Below are 18238 nucleotides of genomic sequence, written 5' to 3'. Positions count from 1 at the left end.
CTTCACGTGGAAAAGGAGACCTGACACAAAGCAAAGAAAAAACAAGTCAAAAGGAAGTGAAGCTCAACCTCTACCCTACAACACTGACCATATTCACACAGCGGCCATTTTGCACTTACTTCATACTAGTGCTGGGAAACCGAAATATAACCGACTGAATCTTGGTCATGTAGGTTAATTGATTCATCAAGAAAGTTTCTTGTGATCATTTTTTAAATGTCTTATGAATAGACAAGACATTTTCTTTTATATATTTATTTAATAATGGACTAAATGGATTAGGAGGAGGATGCTACAGTACTAGTGCTACCTGAATGATGCTACACAATGACGCTAGGGGGCGACGTTTCGCCTCGGCACAAAACAACAACCAGCCACCGTCGGATTTGTCCGACACAAAATGATAGGATTATGGAAACAAAATAACATGTTTGTTTTACGTCAAATCTTATAGCTCTTTTCGACTACGTAGGGTTAAAACCCAGAACCTTCCCGTAACCCGAAAGTTTACTGAACTTGTCAAGTTGTCATAAAGGGACGTCATAAAACAAACCTAAAGCTAAAATAGACGAGCTACGAGCTCACAACACGTTCAATTCGCACTTTTTGGAAGTCTTTTAAAATAAATGATAAATTCCCGCCGGAAGAACCGCCTCCTGAGCAGAGGGCCCAATGAGGTTCTCTGAAATCCAGACGTGGCATACGGACAAATCCAGAACCTGTGAGATACTGCAGAATGGCTCGGTTCAATTAGTTGTTGTAGTGGAAAACAAGCCTGTTATTTTACCCTCTGAACTTCTGTACACCCATAGATTAAAGCTCTGAAGTTCTGATTAAAGATTAAGAAAATTGCACGACTATAAATTGTTGTCAGGCCAAGTTGTGATTAAAGATAAAGTTGTTGGGGCCAAGTGAAGTCCTAATCTGTGATTTGTGAAACAGCGTGAAAGGAGCCCCACCGCCATAGAAGACATGCTGACATGGAGACTGAGAACTTTAATCCATGTTGTACCATGAGAGCAGAGACTCTGTACAGCCTGTTGATGGAGCAGGTTCTGTTTACTGTAGCTGGTTTTATCATGTGCCTCACAGAAACACCCCCAACTGGAGTCACTTACTGCCATACCACACTCACTCACTCACTCACTCACACACACACACACACACACACACACACACACACACACACACACCCTGAAGTATAGGTATTCAATCGCCACACAGCACGATCGTTTTTTGATTATCCATTTGAGCGAGAGCTGGGATTACATACTGTGCCATAAATCTCTGTGGACAGGCACCCTCTGGACAACATCAGCCCACACGCACACCCACACCCACACGCACACGCACACACACACACACACACACCCACTCTAACAATAATATTAACGTTTTAATTGGTCAAATAACATTACAATCTCATGCTCTATAATGGAATGTATAGAAAGCCCAAAACCAGAACTTTGACTCTAGTCGGGACATAGTCCAACAGATACACACTGTGGTGAAATATGGACTCACATTTGACTGTGGTGTGGCGAGTCAAAGAAGGGTCAAAGACCTGTTCACGAGTCAAAGACCTGTTCGTAAGACCTGTTCACGAGTCAAAGACCTGTTCGTAAGACCTGTTCACGAGTCAAAGACCTGTTCACGAGTCAAACACGAGTCTGAAAGTTCTGGTGTTCAGAACCACAGCAAGGTCTTTCTCCTCATCAGTTCAGCAAAAAACAAAAAAAGGTTCTGAAGTGCTTTTCATACATAACGATAACTATAACAATGCAACCTCAACTATGACTGCAGTCCTTTTTGAAAGGACTAAAAAGAGTTGCTTTTTTATCATTTTAAAATATATATCCTCCATAGTCGAAGGGAGCCTGTCAAACCCCCCCAACAGCCACCATGAGAATAGCCCACAGACACCTGAAGTGGAACGCCCAGCCGTTAGGTGCAGTTGGATTGTGTGTAAGTACAGAAACATGTCCCATGTATACACAGTGCCATAGGGAAAGGAAAAGGAGTCCAAAAGAGCATCTTGAGCAATTTATTTTGACCTGAATCCCGAGACACAGAGCAGAAAGCTTTTGTGTCAGGTTTTCCCAACAGGAAGGATTGGGATTTAGGTTTAGCTTTAGAACAGGTTCCTGCTATAGAGAACAGGTTCCTGCTATAGAGAACAGGTTCCTGCTATAGAGAACAGGTTCCTGTTATAGAGAACAGGTTCCTGCTATAGAGAACAGGTTCCTGCTATAGAGAACAGGTTCCTGCTATAGAGAGGCCTATAGGAGACACAGAGGAAGTCATCATGGAACCTTCTAGGTCAGCTACTGTTCTAGTGACCGTTCACACATTTTGGCAGCTATACTGATTTGGCTTCCAAACCCACTGAACCCACTGAACCCACTGAAAAGTGCAAACGCTCTCTTTCTCCTCCTTTTGGGACATCCTGGACGTACACACAGATTGTGCGTGCGTGTGTGCGCGTGTATTCTCTTTTCAATGCCTTTTTTTTGGAGCGCCCCCTCTATTACTGATCAAAGTGCAGTGCCCCGTGGAGCCAGCAGAGGGGGCTGAATGGGTCCAGACAGCAGGTTCTATGTTACGGCTTGGTGGGCTCCACATAGCCTGGTAAACCCTCCCTCCGGAAATCTCATTTCCATTCGAGTTCAGGAAGGAGTCTGGCATGATTGCTCATTCTGCAATATTGGCTGTGGGCTAGAGTTGGGCGGGAGTAATACCGTTGACTGACAACCCCTTCAACCAAAGATCGTTTTCCCCTTCAGCCAATCAGCAGTTCATTTTGACGAGCTCCAGACTATGTGACGCAACGGGACTTTTGGGACGGCCATGCCGAAAATAGGTTGCCTTATTAGGATACATGCGTGTCACTCCCCGCCCCTGCCGGTTCTCTAAATTTATATTTTTAAATAGGCTCTGTCATGATTAATTGACCACATATATGAAGTTAAACAACTAAATTCTATCCAAACGATATGTTAATAGTAAATTCCGTGCCTCAAAAAAGAAGTTTGAGACCGTTTTAAGAACGAAACTAAGAAGTCACGGCACTCGCAGAAACAACAATGGCTGCCGTTCGTCTTTTTTCGGCGGCTCTCAGGCTGCACTCGGCATCATTCGGGCTCACTCGAACTCGCCACCTGATTGGCCAACGTAAGCTGTCAATCACAGAACGATGAGCGACAACGCTGATAGGCGCGGTTAGGTCCTGATTTCGCTGGAAACTCCCCAATATTGCAGAATGGGCGTTCATGCCAGACTCCTTCCTGAACTCGAATGGAAATGAGATTTCCGGAGGGAGGGTTTACCAGGCTAGGCTCCACATGCTATCTCTCTGAGAGAAAGAGAGACACACACGCACGCACACGCACACACACACACACACACACACAGAGTTAGATGAGTCTGGCCTCTCCCTCCATGTCAGGAGGCAGCTCACACACTCCAGTGAAGTGCATCTCTTTGCTCTTAGTCCCCCGCTGCACCGTGGGGGTCCGGGCCCCTCTTTGCTGGTCCCCCCCCAGGCAGGGCGAAGGCTGCTGGCCCCCCTGGGGGTCCGGGGAGGGCCCTCCTCCTCCTCCTCCTCCCCCCGACCGCCTCTCCTTCAGGAAGAGCTCCAGTCGACGCAGCATCAGCTTGGGGTTCTTTTTGGCAAACAGCTCCACCTCTGGCAGGAGAGAGAAACACACCTCACACATTACATCACATTACAGTCATTTAGCAGACGCTTTTATCCAAAGCGATGTACAATAAGTGCATTCAACATAGGTAGGGAACAAAACTACTAATCACCAGAAGCATTAAGTGCATTTTCTGCAAAAACAAGCAACCAAGAGTATACCTAGCGCTAAGGTAAAAGTGCAATATATCAGCTACCTATTTCCTTAACCCATTTAGACCTGAGGGCGATTCTAAAAACGCCTTCTAAAACCTAACCATAGTTTTCTGAAAAGGTCCAAATTCTTACTAAAAATAATTTTATTTTTGATTGATTTTTTATTTGATTATCTCGGTTGTTGTTTTTCTCCTCGCTGATCACTGTCTAGCGTTCACCGCTGTAGCTTCAAGATGGCGGATCGCAAATCGAAGCAGTTTTCACTGCTCGTCTCACACAGATCCCCTGTGTGTTTAGAACCAAATGAACGTGCAATTTTAACGAATTTAACTGTGTCTGTGGCGACGTGAAGAAAACAAAAAAACAACAATAAAACGCTGGCACTGGTGAGTACATCATGAGATTAACCTCTGGCGTGGAATGTGTTAAAGAATGTTGTTTTGTTTTAACCCAAAAATATCACTTACCCTACCTTTAAATTACTAAATAAAACTGTCCAAAACTGTCACTTTTCAGGATTCAAATGAAAAAATAGCAAAAATAGCAGATCGACCTGCGCCGCGTTTCAAGCTTTTAGATCTACTATTTTTGATACTTTTGTGTGGCGCTTTAGTATGATCAAGTAGGGACGTTCATTTACGAAAAAACACAAGAAGTTAAAATATGGAGATAAGAGGTTTCTGCCCGACAACAACAAAAGAAAAGTGCTGTGAAAGGGCAGCAAATTAAAGGTTTGTGTTTTAATACCTTTGAGAACGAAGCCGGAGTCAGAGATGGTCTTGTGCTGGCTCTTCCACAGCTGGTACAGGTGCAGGTACGTGGCAACGTAGAACTCATTCAACACACCCACCACCTGCTGACGACGATTACACTCCCTACACAGTACAACACAATGATTACACACCCTGCACAACACAATGCTTACACAACGATTACACTCCCTGCACAACACAACAGGGTTGTTATAGTTCACTAAATCTACACTAAATACACACTTTCAGCACCAAATATGGCAACACCAGAACTAAGTGACTGAGTTATGGTGCTTACTAACCTCGGTTAGTAAGGACGACTAACCATTGAGTATCCTGAGTAGACCTCTAGACCTACTGCACATATAAAGAGCTGTTACCTTTAAACACATTTTAAATCTGAGGCTTTTTTGTAAACTATTTAAATAGTTTTGAGAAAAAATGCTGCTATTTGTCCCAAAGTGACTGCAAAATATTGTTGCTATTTGTCTCAAAAAACATTATACCCTGTATATAATATAACATGTATATTATGACCCAGCTCTGTTTAACACAATGCTGTACCCCCTCCAACTGTACTGTATATACTTTACCTATTTTCAACTGTTTTTATTATATTTTGACACTTGCTTTGGCAATGTAAACGTATGTTTTCTCATGCCAATAAAGCTCCTTTGAAATGAATTAAATTGACTAGTGTGAGTCTAAATTCAACAAAGTGCTTTTGTTTTGGTGACTCACTTGGATAAGGCCTCCTCTCTGAGCACGTGCAGGGCGATACGCGTCATGTTGATTGACATCACGCTGAAAGGAAAGTTCTGGAACAACACAATACAACAATACAACATGGATATGATGATACTGACCCTCCTTACAACAGTTAACATGAAACATACCACTCATTTGAAGAGGCTGTTGAAAATTGCTTTTTTATAACAAGGAGATAACGTGTTCCAAAGATTTACTGCTCCATTCACTTCCTGGTTAAAGTATTTGGGAAATATTCTGCATCTCAGCTCCTGTGTTTTACTAAGTATTTTTGGCAAAACATGCTATTTTCAACTGGCTGTAATTATGGGACGGATTACCGCCATCGGATTTTTCTCGATTCTACGAGACCCCAGTGTGTGTAATGAGGGGATCACCGTGAGGACGGTGATCACGGAAAATATTTTGTGACTGCTTGAAAAGGTAAGAAAATCGTTAAAAACGCTGGCACTGGCTGTGTACCCTGTTTTAAAAAAACTCAATGTTTGTTGAAAATATTTATTATAATTTGTGTCACACTCCGTTTTGTTCACCAATTTCCAACCAGATTCATCACCTAAGCATTTTTAACACACCGTAAATATGGACCTGAGAATAAAGGCTAATCTCTACTTTAACAATATTCCATTGAAACATATCTTGTGTCAACACATCGTTGTTGGTTTTCGTTTCAGTAGAACATCCAAAACTGTCACTTTTCAGGATTCAAATTCAAAAATAACAAAAGTAGCAGATCTACAAGCTCAAAACGCTTTGATGCTTTTGTGTGACGCTGTAGTATGATCAAGTAGGGGCGTTAATTTACTTAATTTAATTAAAATATGGAGATAAAAGGGTTTCTGCTTGGATCAGAGTGGAGGCGTCATGTCTCCTGACCTGTGAGGGATGCTGTGACAGTCTGTAGATCTCTCTGGCCAGAGGCAGAGTCTCTGGGTCCATCACTAAGTACAGTGTGTGCATGAGGCCCAGGAAGCCTGTTCCACGCAGGTCTGTGGCCGGATCCGTACCTATACACACCACACACACACACACACACACACACACACACACACACACACACACACACACACACACACACACACACACACACACACACACACACACACACACACACACACACACACACACACACACACACACACACAGTTAATTAAGCTTTTTCATACATTTCATAGGTTAGACCCTCCAGAAAAACGCAGGCAAAGATCCTTGATTATGCGGGCAAAAATCCTTTATTTTGGGTTGAATTATGCCGGGATTTTATGTGATTTTATGTGATTTTATGTGATTTTATGTGATTTTATGTGATTTTATGTGCTTTTATGTGATTTTATGCAGTGAAATTGCGGGGGAAGTTGCGAAGATATGCGGAAATATGTGAAACATATGAAAAGTTGCAAAATATGCAAAAAATCTAAATATGCAAAAAGTGGCAACATATGCGGAAATATGTGCATAATGTGCGCATTACTATGCACATTGTTATTATGCACATTGTTATTATGCGCATAATCGCATTTTCTGGAGGGTCTAATAGATACATTCATAGACTTGTTTGACAGTCACAACACTATCATCAGTGTTTACCCCCAGAAGAGGAATGCTAACCAAAGAAGGTTCCTATCACACAAAGATTTTGCGGCCCTCGCCCCCCCCCCAAAGACCCCCTAGGGGTCCTGGAGCCCCTGTTGAAGACCCATGTACTAGTAGTGTCTTTTCTGTTTTTGCTCTACATTAGATATCTTCACTGACAATAGCAGATCTACAAGCTGCTGACCCTGAAAGCCGATGTTCTCCCAGTGTTCTCCCAGTGTTCTCCGTAGCGAGGACAGTCCATCCTGCTGCCCAGCAGCCTCTTATAGATGGTCTGTAGGACACGCATGTGGACCGTCTGGCTGTTGTCCAGAGAGCCTGGAGAACACACACACACACACACACACACACACACACACACACACACACAAACACAAACACAAACACACACACACACACACACACAAATAAGACAGTAATATGTGTTGGAGACTGTCCTGGTAAGATAAGGTGAGTGTACGTGTAGCAGAGTGGCTCACAGCCTCAGGCTGATGACCTAAAAGTCTAATATCTACCCCGGATTATAGGCATTGGCAATTCCCTTTGATCTAGCGGTTAAGATGTTGGCTTTCCACGAGGGAGACCCGGCTTCGAATCCTGGGCGTTACATACAGTACGTATGGATCAGACTCACATTGTGCGATGGAGAACACCAGGTCTCTCTCCTCCAGCAGCTCTCGGTGAAGCCGCGGCGGTCCGAACAGGAAGTGTGTGATGGCCGCCAGACCCGTCCTGTGAATGGTGGGCTGGATGTTCTTCTGCACACACACACACACACACACACAGACACACACACACACACAGACTGAGTTACAAATGTTCGCTTTAAAAAAAAATATATATATTAAAAGATTTGCAGAAATGTTCACGATTTTTCAAAAATAGCAGATCTACAAGCTATTTTTGAATAGCCAAAGAAATCTTAAAATGACACAGATGCGTTCCCGCCCGGTCTTAACACTTCGCCTGCCAGAGTTATTTCAAATTTTTAGCTGTTGTCTGCCAGAGATTTTTCATTGAAATTTAAAAAGTACTCAGGAGCCGAGATACATCATTTTTAGGTGTTTAAGTTAACAAGGAAGTGGATGGGAGTCTTTTCCTTCGAAAAATCATAGAAAAAATCAAGTTTTTTTTTCCCAATATTTTTTCAGTTTTTTTCAATAGAACGCGTTTATGCGTGATTGGCGGCCAAGTGCGCTATTTAATAGATCGCATTTATGCGTGATTGGCAGGAATTGAGTTAATGGATTAAAGACATGGTGAAATGGCTTTTTTGCTAGCTGGCCAGCTGATTTGCTTAATGAAAACGGTCCCTCAACCAATCACAGATGCAACCATTAGCAACCGACCGCCCGGTCTTTTGCCATAAAAGATACACAAGCATGGATTTATTGTTTCATTTATTTTTGCATCTAGGGTTAAATATGTCCTTATTATGACCAGGGATAAGCTCTGAAAGTGTGAAAAACATATTTTTCTTTTCACCACTTCTTTAACAGAATTCTCTCTCATCTTACCAGCACGTCTCCAAAGTCTGTGGTCTGGAAGTGCTGCAGAGCCTCGTTGAAGGAGATGAGAGGGACTGGACCGCTGTCCTCACTGCAGAGAGCTGCTTGGGGAGAGAGTATTAAAGAGTTAAAAAAGAACAATAATCTCACAGAGAATGACATGTTGGGACTCTATGGAATCTAAACTAAATGACTGAAATCAGTCATGGCGATCTAAGCACTTGAATCTAAGCCAGCGTCGTGTAGAGAACTCATCGTTGAGTATCATTCTAAATTAGGGTTGTCCGATATTGGCTTTTTTACCGATAACCGATATACCGATATTGTCCAACTCTTAATTACCGATACCGATATCAACCGATACCGATATATGCGGGGATTATTGTGATTAGGGTAAGCTCAAATTTCATATCACACACACCATATACAGTAAGAACTCCTGTAACTTATTTATAAAGCAAAAAAAAAAAAAAAAAAAAAAAAAATTTTTTTTTTTTCAAAAACCGATACCGATATTTTCCCGATATCAATTTTTATGCTAATATCGGCCGATAATATCGGGAGGCCGATAATATCGGACATCCCTATTCTAAATGAAACAATTCAACAAATGGTGATTGTATTGTTCTGTTGTGCAAGAAGTCATATGGACAGTCTGTCTTACATTACAGTCATTTAGCAGACGCTTTTATCCAAAGCGACTTACAGTAAGTGCATTCAACATAGGTAGGGAACGAAAACTACTAATCACTAGAAGTAAGTGCATTCTCTTCTAAAACAAGCAACCAAGAGTATACCTAGCGCTAAGGTAAAAGTGCAATATATCAGCTACCTACTTTCTTAAACAGGTGAGACAAATAGGAAAATCAAATGAGCAAGAGCTAAAACAAATAAGTGTATCGAATAAACAAGATCCAATAAAAACGTCTTCTCAGTAAAGAACTCATGTGGACAGTCTCTCTTCTCAGTAACGTTTAAGACTTAGGTACCATTCTAAATGAAACATTATTATTATTATTATTACTAAACCAGACATCATAGTGATGTAGGGTCTCACCTGGCAGGCTGCACTCCACAGCGTCCCACTCCTCTCTGGCTTTCTCCAGCTCAGAATCCTCCTCTAAAGAACACAACACAGAGCAAAAAACAAACTCATGGATTAAAGCTAAATAAAATCTCACGACTGAAGCATTTCGTACGCCAAGTCCTACAGTAAGGAGACACTGTAGGACTTGGCACACACACACACACACACACACACACACACACACACACACACACACACACAAGCGCTGTTTCCTAAACAATGAACACAATCTTCCTATATAATTTTAGGAATGTCAGTCAGTCAGTCACCACTCTGTCTGTCTTGCTTGGTTCTCCTCAGTGGCTGGAGCAATCGATCTGAATTTGCACACGGGCATTGACTATTAGCATATGCACACCGTGGGGAAGCGTCTGCGACGCAATGAGAACTTGTAGATCGGCTATTTTCGGCTAAGTTCTCAGTCGTGTCGACTGAGAACTTTAATCCATGCAGACTAATCCACCCGATCATCACAGTAACAGCCCCACAGCACAAACACAAACTCACCGCCCGCAACGCACACAGGTGACAGGTAGCCCCCGAGCCAGGCAGCAACGGCTCCCTCACCCCCGGACGCCCAATTCATTCTCTAAGCGTCCGTCTTAACTCATTAAGACCTGAGGCCCATTCTACTCTAAATCCTAACAGTTTTCTGAAACACTTGTCTGTTGCTACAATATCAGTGGTTCTGAAACTTCTTCATGTCAAGGACCACCAAAATTACATGTATTCGGCCCGCGGACCCCCATCTCAAAACATTTTGTTCCAGGGACCCCCCAGAAGCAAAGATTTGAGTTACAAATGTTCGCTTTAAAAATATTTATATTTAAAGATTTGCACAAATTGTCATTATTTTTCAAAAATAGCCAAAGTGTAAAATAATTATTTTTAGCTCTAATGAAAAAGTGACACAGATGCGTTTCCCGGTCTTAATGGGTTAAGAAGTGTGTTAGCGTCCTGCCTGACAGCCCTGCATCATACTGTACTGTACTGTACTGTACTGTGTAGGATGGGTAATGCTACAGAGCCGGTGCATTGCACACAGACCCCCAGGGAGGAGCAGACCTCCACGTATCTAGGAAACAATGAGCCATCTCCACTGGGAAGGACACCCGGAGGACAGACCGCTAGACTAGAGGGAGAGAGGTGTGTGTGTGTGTGTGTGTGTGTGTGTGTGTGTGTGTGTGTGTGTGTGTGTGTGTGTGTGTGTGTGTGTGTGTGTGTGTGTGTGTGTGTGTGTGTGTGTGTGTGTGTGTGTGTGCGTGCGTGCGTGCGTGCGTGCGTGCGTGCGTGCGTGCGTGCGTGCGTGCGTGCGTGCGTGCGTGCGTGCGTGCGTGCGTGCGTGCGTGCGTGCGTGCGTGCGTGCGTGCGTGTAGTGGTGGAAAGTAACAAAGTAAATGTACTCAAGTACTGTACTTAAGTACCATTTTGATGTATGTTTACTTTAGTTACTAGTTATACTTTGTAAAACATACATTAACCACTTCAGCCATGGCTATTTGAAAATGATCTACAAGCTCTACGCGTTGCTTTCCAACGTGTTGTGAGCTTTTTAGAGGTTATAGGTTTAGGGGCTGGAGTTATGCCTGATTTATACTTATTAGAATGCTGAAAATAACGTTTGTGTGTGTGTGTGTGTGTGTGTGTGTGTGTGTGTGTGTGTGTGTGTGTGTGTGTGTGTGTGTGTGTGTGTGTGTGTGTGTGTGTGTGTGTGTGTGTGTGTGTGTGTGTGTGTGTGTTACCTGCAGCTTTAGGTGCCTCCCCTCCCCTGGCCAGGGTCTGCAGCAGACCATTCTGCTTCAGAGCTGAGATCTGTGTGGTAAGAAGTAAGAAGAACACCAGTTGGTTTAAACATCACATATAAACCACACAGGGTGATATCTGTATGGTAGAACAGAACACCACCAGTTAGTTTAAACATCAGGCGTCTGCCATGCATTTCTATGGTAGAGATGGAGCTGGAGTATGGGGTTTCAGCTCTCTTGGTCCAGCGTTGTTTTGGGTGCTTCACACAGAGAAGAGTGTGATCCTAGTTCACGGAGGCACCAAACTGTGCCATTTGATGTATGTGATTACCTTGCTTGCTGTAAGTTGTTCTGGATAAGAGCATCTGATAAATGCCCGAATAGTAAGTTGTATATCCAGAGCTCTCCTCCTCCGCTCTTAAAAGGCTTTCTGTGGACACACTGGCCCTACAGCTAGCTCTCCACCTAAAGCTAGCTCTCCAGCGCACCCACGTCAGCAGCGGTAGGTGTTGGAACTCTAATCTTATGTGTGAAAGGGAGAAGAATAAAGGACAGACTCACGGGCATGGATGTGAGCGGTGCCGTACCGCTGGTGGAGGTGTGGTCCTGAACGTCATGACCTATTATCACTCCATTCATGACCTGAACACACACACACACACACACACACAGGTTCTCAAAGTGGGCTATTTGTGGCAAACAGATTTGGACAGGAAAAAGCGTTCTGAGTTGCAGTTGTAAGTTTGTGTGTGGAATGGGGGTGGGGGGGGGTCCCTATACACCTCCCCAACACACTTCAGGTGTGTCAAAATTACTTTAATGTGAATAATAAAGATAGAATAAAGGTGACACGTTGTACTCACAGACTTATGGTTGGAGTGTCCGTTGGTCTCTTCCTCTGGCTTACATTCATGGGAGAAACCATTCAGGCCCTGAGAGAGGGGGGAGAGGGGGGGATGCTTACAATACATACATATTTAAGTGTCATGTCATCATGACAGCAATGAGCTGCTAGTTGCATAACATTAAACCAGTGGTTCTCAGCCTGATCCGGATCACATAACACCTAGCCTCAGTCTAGGCTGCCGTTTTAAGTGGACAGATGGGGGGCCGGACCGCTGGTGTAGCGGCCTGGGCACCTACAGTATATAGGCTCAATGTAGCCTGACAGCGTGTCGCGGGTTCGAGTCCCGATCCCGACGGCTTTAGCGACGGCCTTTGCTGCGTGTCACTCCCCATCTCTCTCTCCTCCCTATTTCCTGTCAACCTACTATACTATTCAGTTCAGTTCAGTTTCAGTTTATTTCCAGCTTTTTGGACAATACATAAAAAAATGCTTTAGTGCAGTAAGACACAGTACAGGCAGTTTACAACCTACTATACTATCAATAAAGGCATAAAAAGCCCCAAAATGTATCTTAGCAAGCGGACAGATGGGCGGGCCGTGAGCATTTTCAGAGCATGTTTATTCTAACGGCACACAATATTTTCAAATATATCAATTTGGGGGTCCTTGACATGAACATGTTTTGAGAACCACTGCATTTGACTAAAGCAGGGGTCTTCAACAGGGGGTCCTCAGAGCTACTATAGGGGGTCCGCCAAATCTTTGTGTGATATGATTTAGTTTTTTTACATTAACCACTTCAACCCTAGAATTCCTTTTCTGAGGGGAACATTAGCCGAAAATAGCAGATCTAGCAAGCTCTTGTAGATCGGCTATTTTTGGAAAAGACGCGGTGTAGAGGTGTAGAGGGACAAAATAGCAGACTAAGTAAAAAAAAAACTTTAATCTGAAACACAATTTTATACAATATAGAGTAGGGGGTCCCTGCTTGATTGATTGATTGATTGATTGACATACTTTATTTAGTAAGACATGAGAACAACTGTACATGGAAGTACAAATTCACAATACAAGGTCTACTAAAATCTCTCTCTCAGCTAGGGGGTCCTTGGCCTGAAAACGTTGAAGACCCCTGGACTAAAGTGAACACCTGACAACAGAGTTAAATGTGTAAAGAAATATCGGGACGGCCTAAAGGCCAGTTCACACCAATGCAACTCCTTGCAACCATTATCCCCAATGGAAGTTGCAAGGAGTTGCGTTGGTGTGGACTGGCCTTAAAACGGTTTTGTTGCAAGGAGTTGTGACATGTTGCATTGGTGCGGTTTGGCCTTTAAGGCGACAAATCCTTACCTCAGTGTGTTGTGTTGTAACACCAGTGTCTTCTTCCATTGCATATATATATATGTGTGTGTGTGTGTGTGTGTGTGTGTGTGTGTGTGTGTGTGTGTGTGTGTGTGTGTGTGTGTGTGTGTGTGTGTGTGTGTGTGTGTGTGTGTGTGTGTGTGTCTCTGTCGGCAAGCGTGTCCTTCAGACCCCGCCCCTCTAAAAGCCTCCCAGGTCAAGGGTCGCCACCGCGGTGGTCCTACTACGGGCCCACACAGGGGCCGCCATGCTAGCTGCAGATGCTGCTGCTTGGACTGAGCTGTTCTTAATGAGAGCACCGCCTCCAGGCCCAGCATCCAACGTCTCTGATGTGAGAGACGTTGTGATCTCAGAACAGCGTTATTGGGACACGGGGGTCTTACAGGTATTAATGCTCATCATAATGTTCATCAAGCATAATCCTCTTTTCTTCTCTCAGTGTTACAGAAGTCGTCTCGACGTTGTGTTATGATGATGAAGTGTGTTCTCTTGGCTGTAGTGTTGGCTCTCTTTCAGTGTGTGTGTCTTTGTGCGTGCGTGTGTGTGTATGTTTGATTGCAGATGCACGGCCTCCCGGACGAGCTGATTGGAAGAAAGCGGCCCTCCGGGACGTGCTGATTGGAGGAAAGCGGCCCTCCGGGACGTGCTGATTGGAGGAAAGCGGCCCTCCGGGACGTGCTGATTGGAGGAGAGCGTTATCCGTTGATGTAGGAGTTGTTTCCTGGAATCCTCCCGGCTTCCTGTCCTCCACAGATCCGCCTGGCCAGTAGGCCTCGCAGTAGGCCTGCAACCATCATCATTACAGTTTAGTTAGAACCACCTGGCCAGTAGGCCTACAACCATCATTACAGATTAGTTAGAGCCACCTGACCAGTAGGCCTACAAGCATCATTACAGTTTAGTTAGAGCCACCTGACCAGTAGGCCTACAACCATCATTACAGTTTAGTTAGAGCCACCTGACCAGTAGACCTACAAGCATCATTACAGTTTAGTTAGAGCCCCCTGACCAGTAGGCCTACAACCATCATTACAGTTTAGTTAGAGTCCCCTGACCAGTAGGCCTACAAGCATCATTACAGTTTAGTTAGAGCCCCCTGACCAGTAGGCCTACAACCATCATTACAGTTTAGTTAGAGTCCCCTGACCAGTAGGCCTACAACCATCATTACAGTTTAGTTAGAGCCCCCTGACCAGTAGGCCTACAACCATCATTACAGTTTAGTTAGAGCCCTCTGACCAGTAGGCCTACAAGCATCATTACAGTTTAGTTAGAGCCCCCTGACCAGTAGGCCTACAACCATCATTACAGTTTAGTTAGAGCCCCCTGACCAGTAGGCCTACAACCATCATTACAGTTTAGTTAGAGTCCCCTGACCAGTAGGCCTACAAGCATCATTACAGTTTAGTTAGAGTCCCCTGACCAGTAGGCCTACAACCATCATTACAGTTTAGTTAGAGCCCCCTGACCAGTAGGCCTACAACCATCATTACAGTTTAGTTAGAGCCCCCTGACCAGTAGGCCTACAACCATCATTACAGTTTAGTTAGAGCCCCCTGACCAGTAGGCCTACAAGCATCATTACAGTTTAGTTAGAGCCACCTGACCAGTAGGCCTACAAGCATCATTACAGTTTAGTTAGAGCCCTCTGACCAGTAGGCCTGCAAGCATCATTACAGTTTAGTTAGAGCCACCTGACCAGTAGGCCTGCAACCATCATTACAGTTTAGTTAGAGCCCTCTGACCAGTAGGCCTACAACCATCATTACAGTTTAGTTAGCACCCTCTGACCAGTAGGCCTACAACCATCATCACAGTTTAGTTAGAGCCACCTGACCAGTAGGCCTGCAACCATCATTACAGTTTAGTTAGAGCCCTCTGACCAGTAGGCCTACAACCATCATTACAGTTTAGTTAGCACCCTCTGACCAGTAGGCCTACAACCATCATTACAGTTTAGTTAGCACCCTCTGACCAGTAGGCCTACAACCATCATTACAGTTTAGTTAGAGCCCTCTGACCAGTAGGCCTACAAGCATCATTACTGTTTAGTTAGAGCCACCTGACCAGTAGGCCTACAAGCATCATTACTGTTTAGTTAGAGCCCTCTGACCAGTAGGCCTGCAAGCATCATTACAGTTTAGTTAGAGCCACCTGACCAGTAGGCCTACAACCATCATTACAGTTTAGTTAGCACCCTCTGACCAGTAGGCCTACAACCATCATCACAGTTTAGTTAGAGCCACCTGACCAGTAGGCCTGCAACCATCATTACAGTTTAGTTAGAGCCCCCTGACCAGTAGGCCTACAAGCATCATTACAGTTTAGTTAGCACCCTCTGACCAGTAGGCCTGCAACCATCATTACAGTTTAGTTAGAGCCCCCTGACCAGTAGGCCTACAAGCATCATTACTGTTTAGTTAGAGCCCTCTGACCAGTAGGCCTACAACCATCATTACAGTTTAGTTAGCACCCTCTGACCAGTAGGCCTACAACCATCATTACAGTTTAGTTAGAGCCACCTGACCAGTAGGCCTACAACCATCATCACAGTTTAGTTAGAGCCACCTGACCAGTAGGCCTGCAACCATCATTACAGTTTAGTTAGAGCCCTCTGACCAGTAGGCCTGCAAGCATCATTACAGTTTAGTTAGAGCCACCTGACCAGTAGGCCTACAAGCATCATTACAGTTTAGTTAGAGCCCTCTGACCAGTAGGCCTACAAGCATCATTACAGTTTAGTTAGAGCCACCTGACTAGTAGGCCTGCAAGCATCATTACAGTTTAGTTAGAGCCACCTGACCAGTAGGCCTGCAAGCATCATTACAGTTTAGTTAGAGCCACCTGACCAGTAGGCCTACAACCATCATTACAGTTTAGTTAGAACCACCTGACCAGTAGGCCTACAAGCATCAGTAGGGTCTTAAGCTGGTTTGGTGTTTTGTAAACACCAAAGATGCAGTTATGATACTGCATGCTTACAATTATAATCATGGATTTTATATGAAAATAACATTAAGTATGCAGTATCATAACTACGTCTTTGGTGTTTACAACAAACCAAACCGTTTGAAAATCGGATGAAAATTGAGCACACTATGGTTATTTCAATAATATATGGCCATAGACATAATGTTATGAATGACTGTTGCAAGATGGCCGCCATGTGGCAACGTCGTTCTCCATTGGCCAGCAGCGCGGGTGAGTCATCTAGCCTTTATATATATCTATGAGTAGGCCTGCAAGAACTGTTTAGTTAGAGCCACCTGACCAGTAGACCTACAAGCATCATTACAGTTTAGTTAGAGCCACCTGACCAGTAGGTCAGGCATCCGTAGGGTCTTAAGCTGTAGTATGATCAAGTAGGGCATTCGTTTACGAAGGCCCCCACCGGGAGGAGGAATTAATCGGAATTAACGACTTCATTCGGGAGAAAAAGAGGTGAATAATAATTGTCTACTCTAAATTTAGATATTTAAAAAAGAAAAAGGGAAAAAAAGAGGTTTATGCCTGACAACAGCAATAAATAAGTTAGTGACAAATAAAACAAAGTTCTTGCTTCTTGATAGTTGATTGTGGACGTGCAGGCTTCTTACCTCTCAGAGCTGAGCCCAGGGCTGATAGATGAGGCATCACTTGGCAGGGCTGGGCTCCCCCTGTTCAATCCCCTTCATTACTGTTGGCACTGGAGAGGAGGAACCTGAGCGCCACCTACAGGTACCAGGACACTGTTACCGCTGCAACGTGACTGAACTTCACGTACTGTCTGCCACAGTGAGCTGTGTAGTTTATGTCTTCAGTCACGTACTGTCTGCCACAGTGAGCTGTGTAGTTTATGTCTTCAGCCACGTACTGTCTGCCACAGTGAGCTGTGTAGTTTATGTCTTCAGTCACGTACTGTCTGCCACAGTGAGCTGTGTAGTTTATGTCTTCAGCCACGTACTGTCTGCCACAGTGAGCTGTGTAGTTTATGTCTTCAGTCACGTACTGTCTGCCACAGTGAGCTGTGTATTTTATGTCTTCAGTCACCTACTGTCTGCCACAGTGAGCTGTGTAGTTTATGTCTTCAGTGACAGTGAGCTGTGTAGTTTTAGGTCTTCAGTCTCATGTGGAACACCACACATGTAGTTTTATGTCTTCAGTCTCACGTGGAACACCACACATGTAGTTTTATGTCTTCAGTCTCACGTGGAACACCACACATGTAGTTTATGTCTTCAGTCTCACGTGGAACACCACACATGTAGTTTATGTCTTCAGTCTCATGTGGAACACCACACATGTAGTTTTATGTCTTCAGTCTCACGTAGAACACCACACATGTAGTTTTATGTCTTCAGTCTCACGTGGAACACCACACATGTAGTGTTATGTCTTCAGTCTCACGTAGAACACCACACATGTAGTGTTATGTCTTCAGTCTCACGTAGAACACCACACATGTAGTTTGTCTTCAGTCTCACGTAGAACACCACACATGTAGTGTTATGTCTTCAGTCTCACGTAGAACACCACACATGTAGTTTATGTCTTCAGTCTCACGTAGAACACCACACATGTAGTGTTATGTCTTCAGTCTCACGTAGAACACCACACATGTAGTGTTATGTCTTCAGTCTCACGTAGAACACCACACATGTAGTTTATGTCTTCAGTCTCACGTAGAACACCACACATGTAGTGTTATGTCTTCAGTCTCACGTAGAACACCACACATGTA

At 44.1% G+C, this 18238-nt stretch overlaps 1 protein-coding gene across 1 annotated transcript; it reads right to left on the bottom strand.

Annotated features, from left to right (window-relative positions):
- Positions 1-428: 428 nt before the first annotated feature.
- elmod3 (ELMO/CED-12 domain containing 3) lies at positions 429-17249 on the bottom strand. Its single transcript, XM_084055799.1, is given in 14 exon segments — positions 429-3685; positions 4601-4728; positions 5347-5423; positions 6250-6380; positions 7151-7187; positions 7190-7284; positions 7601-7724; positions 8484-8575; positions 9532-9594; positions 11304-11373; positions 11868-11948; positions 12170-12238; positions 13507-14302; positions 17115-17249. Coding segments are annotated over 13 exon segments (1278 nt in total). The 5' UTR covers positions 13546-14302; positions 17115-17249; the 3' UTR covers positions 429-3413.
- Between the last annotated feature and the right edge of the window lie 989 nt (positions 17250-18238).

This window comes from Gymnoscopelus microlampas (assembly GCF_963454915.1).
Source record: "Gymnoscopelus microlampas genome assembly, chromosome: 4".
NCBI classification, from domain to species: Eukaryota; Metazoa; Chordata; class Actinopteri; order Myctophiformes; family Myctophidae; genus Gymnoscopelus; species Gymnoscopelus microlampas.
Note: the sequence above shows the minus strand (reverse complement) of the source record. Positions and strands in the feature narration are given on the sequence as shown.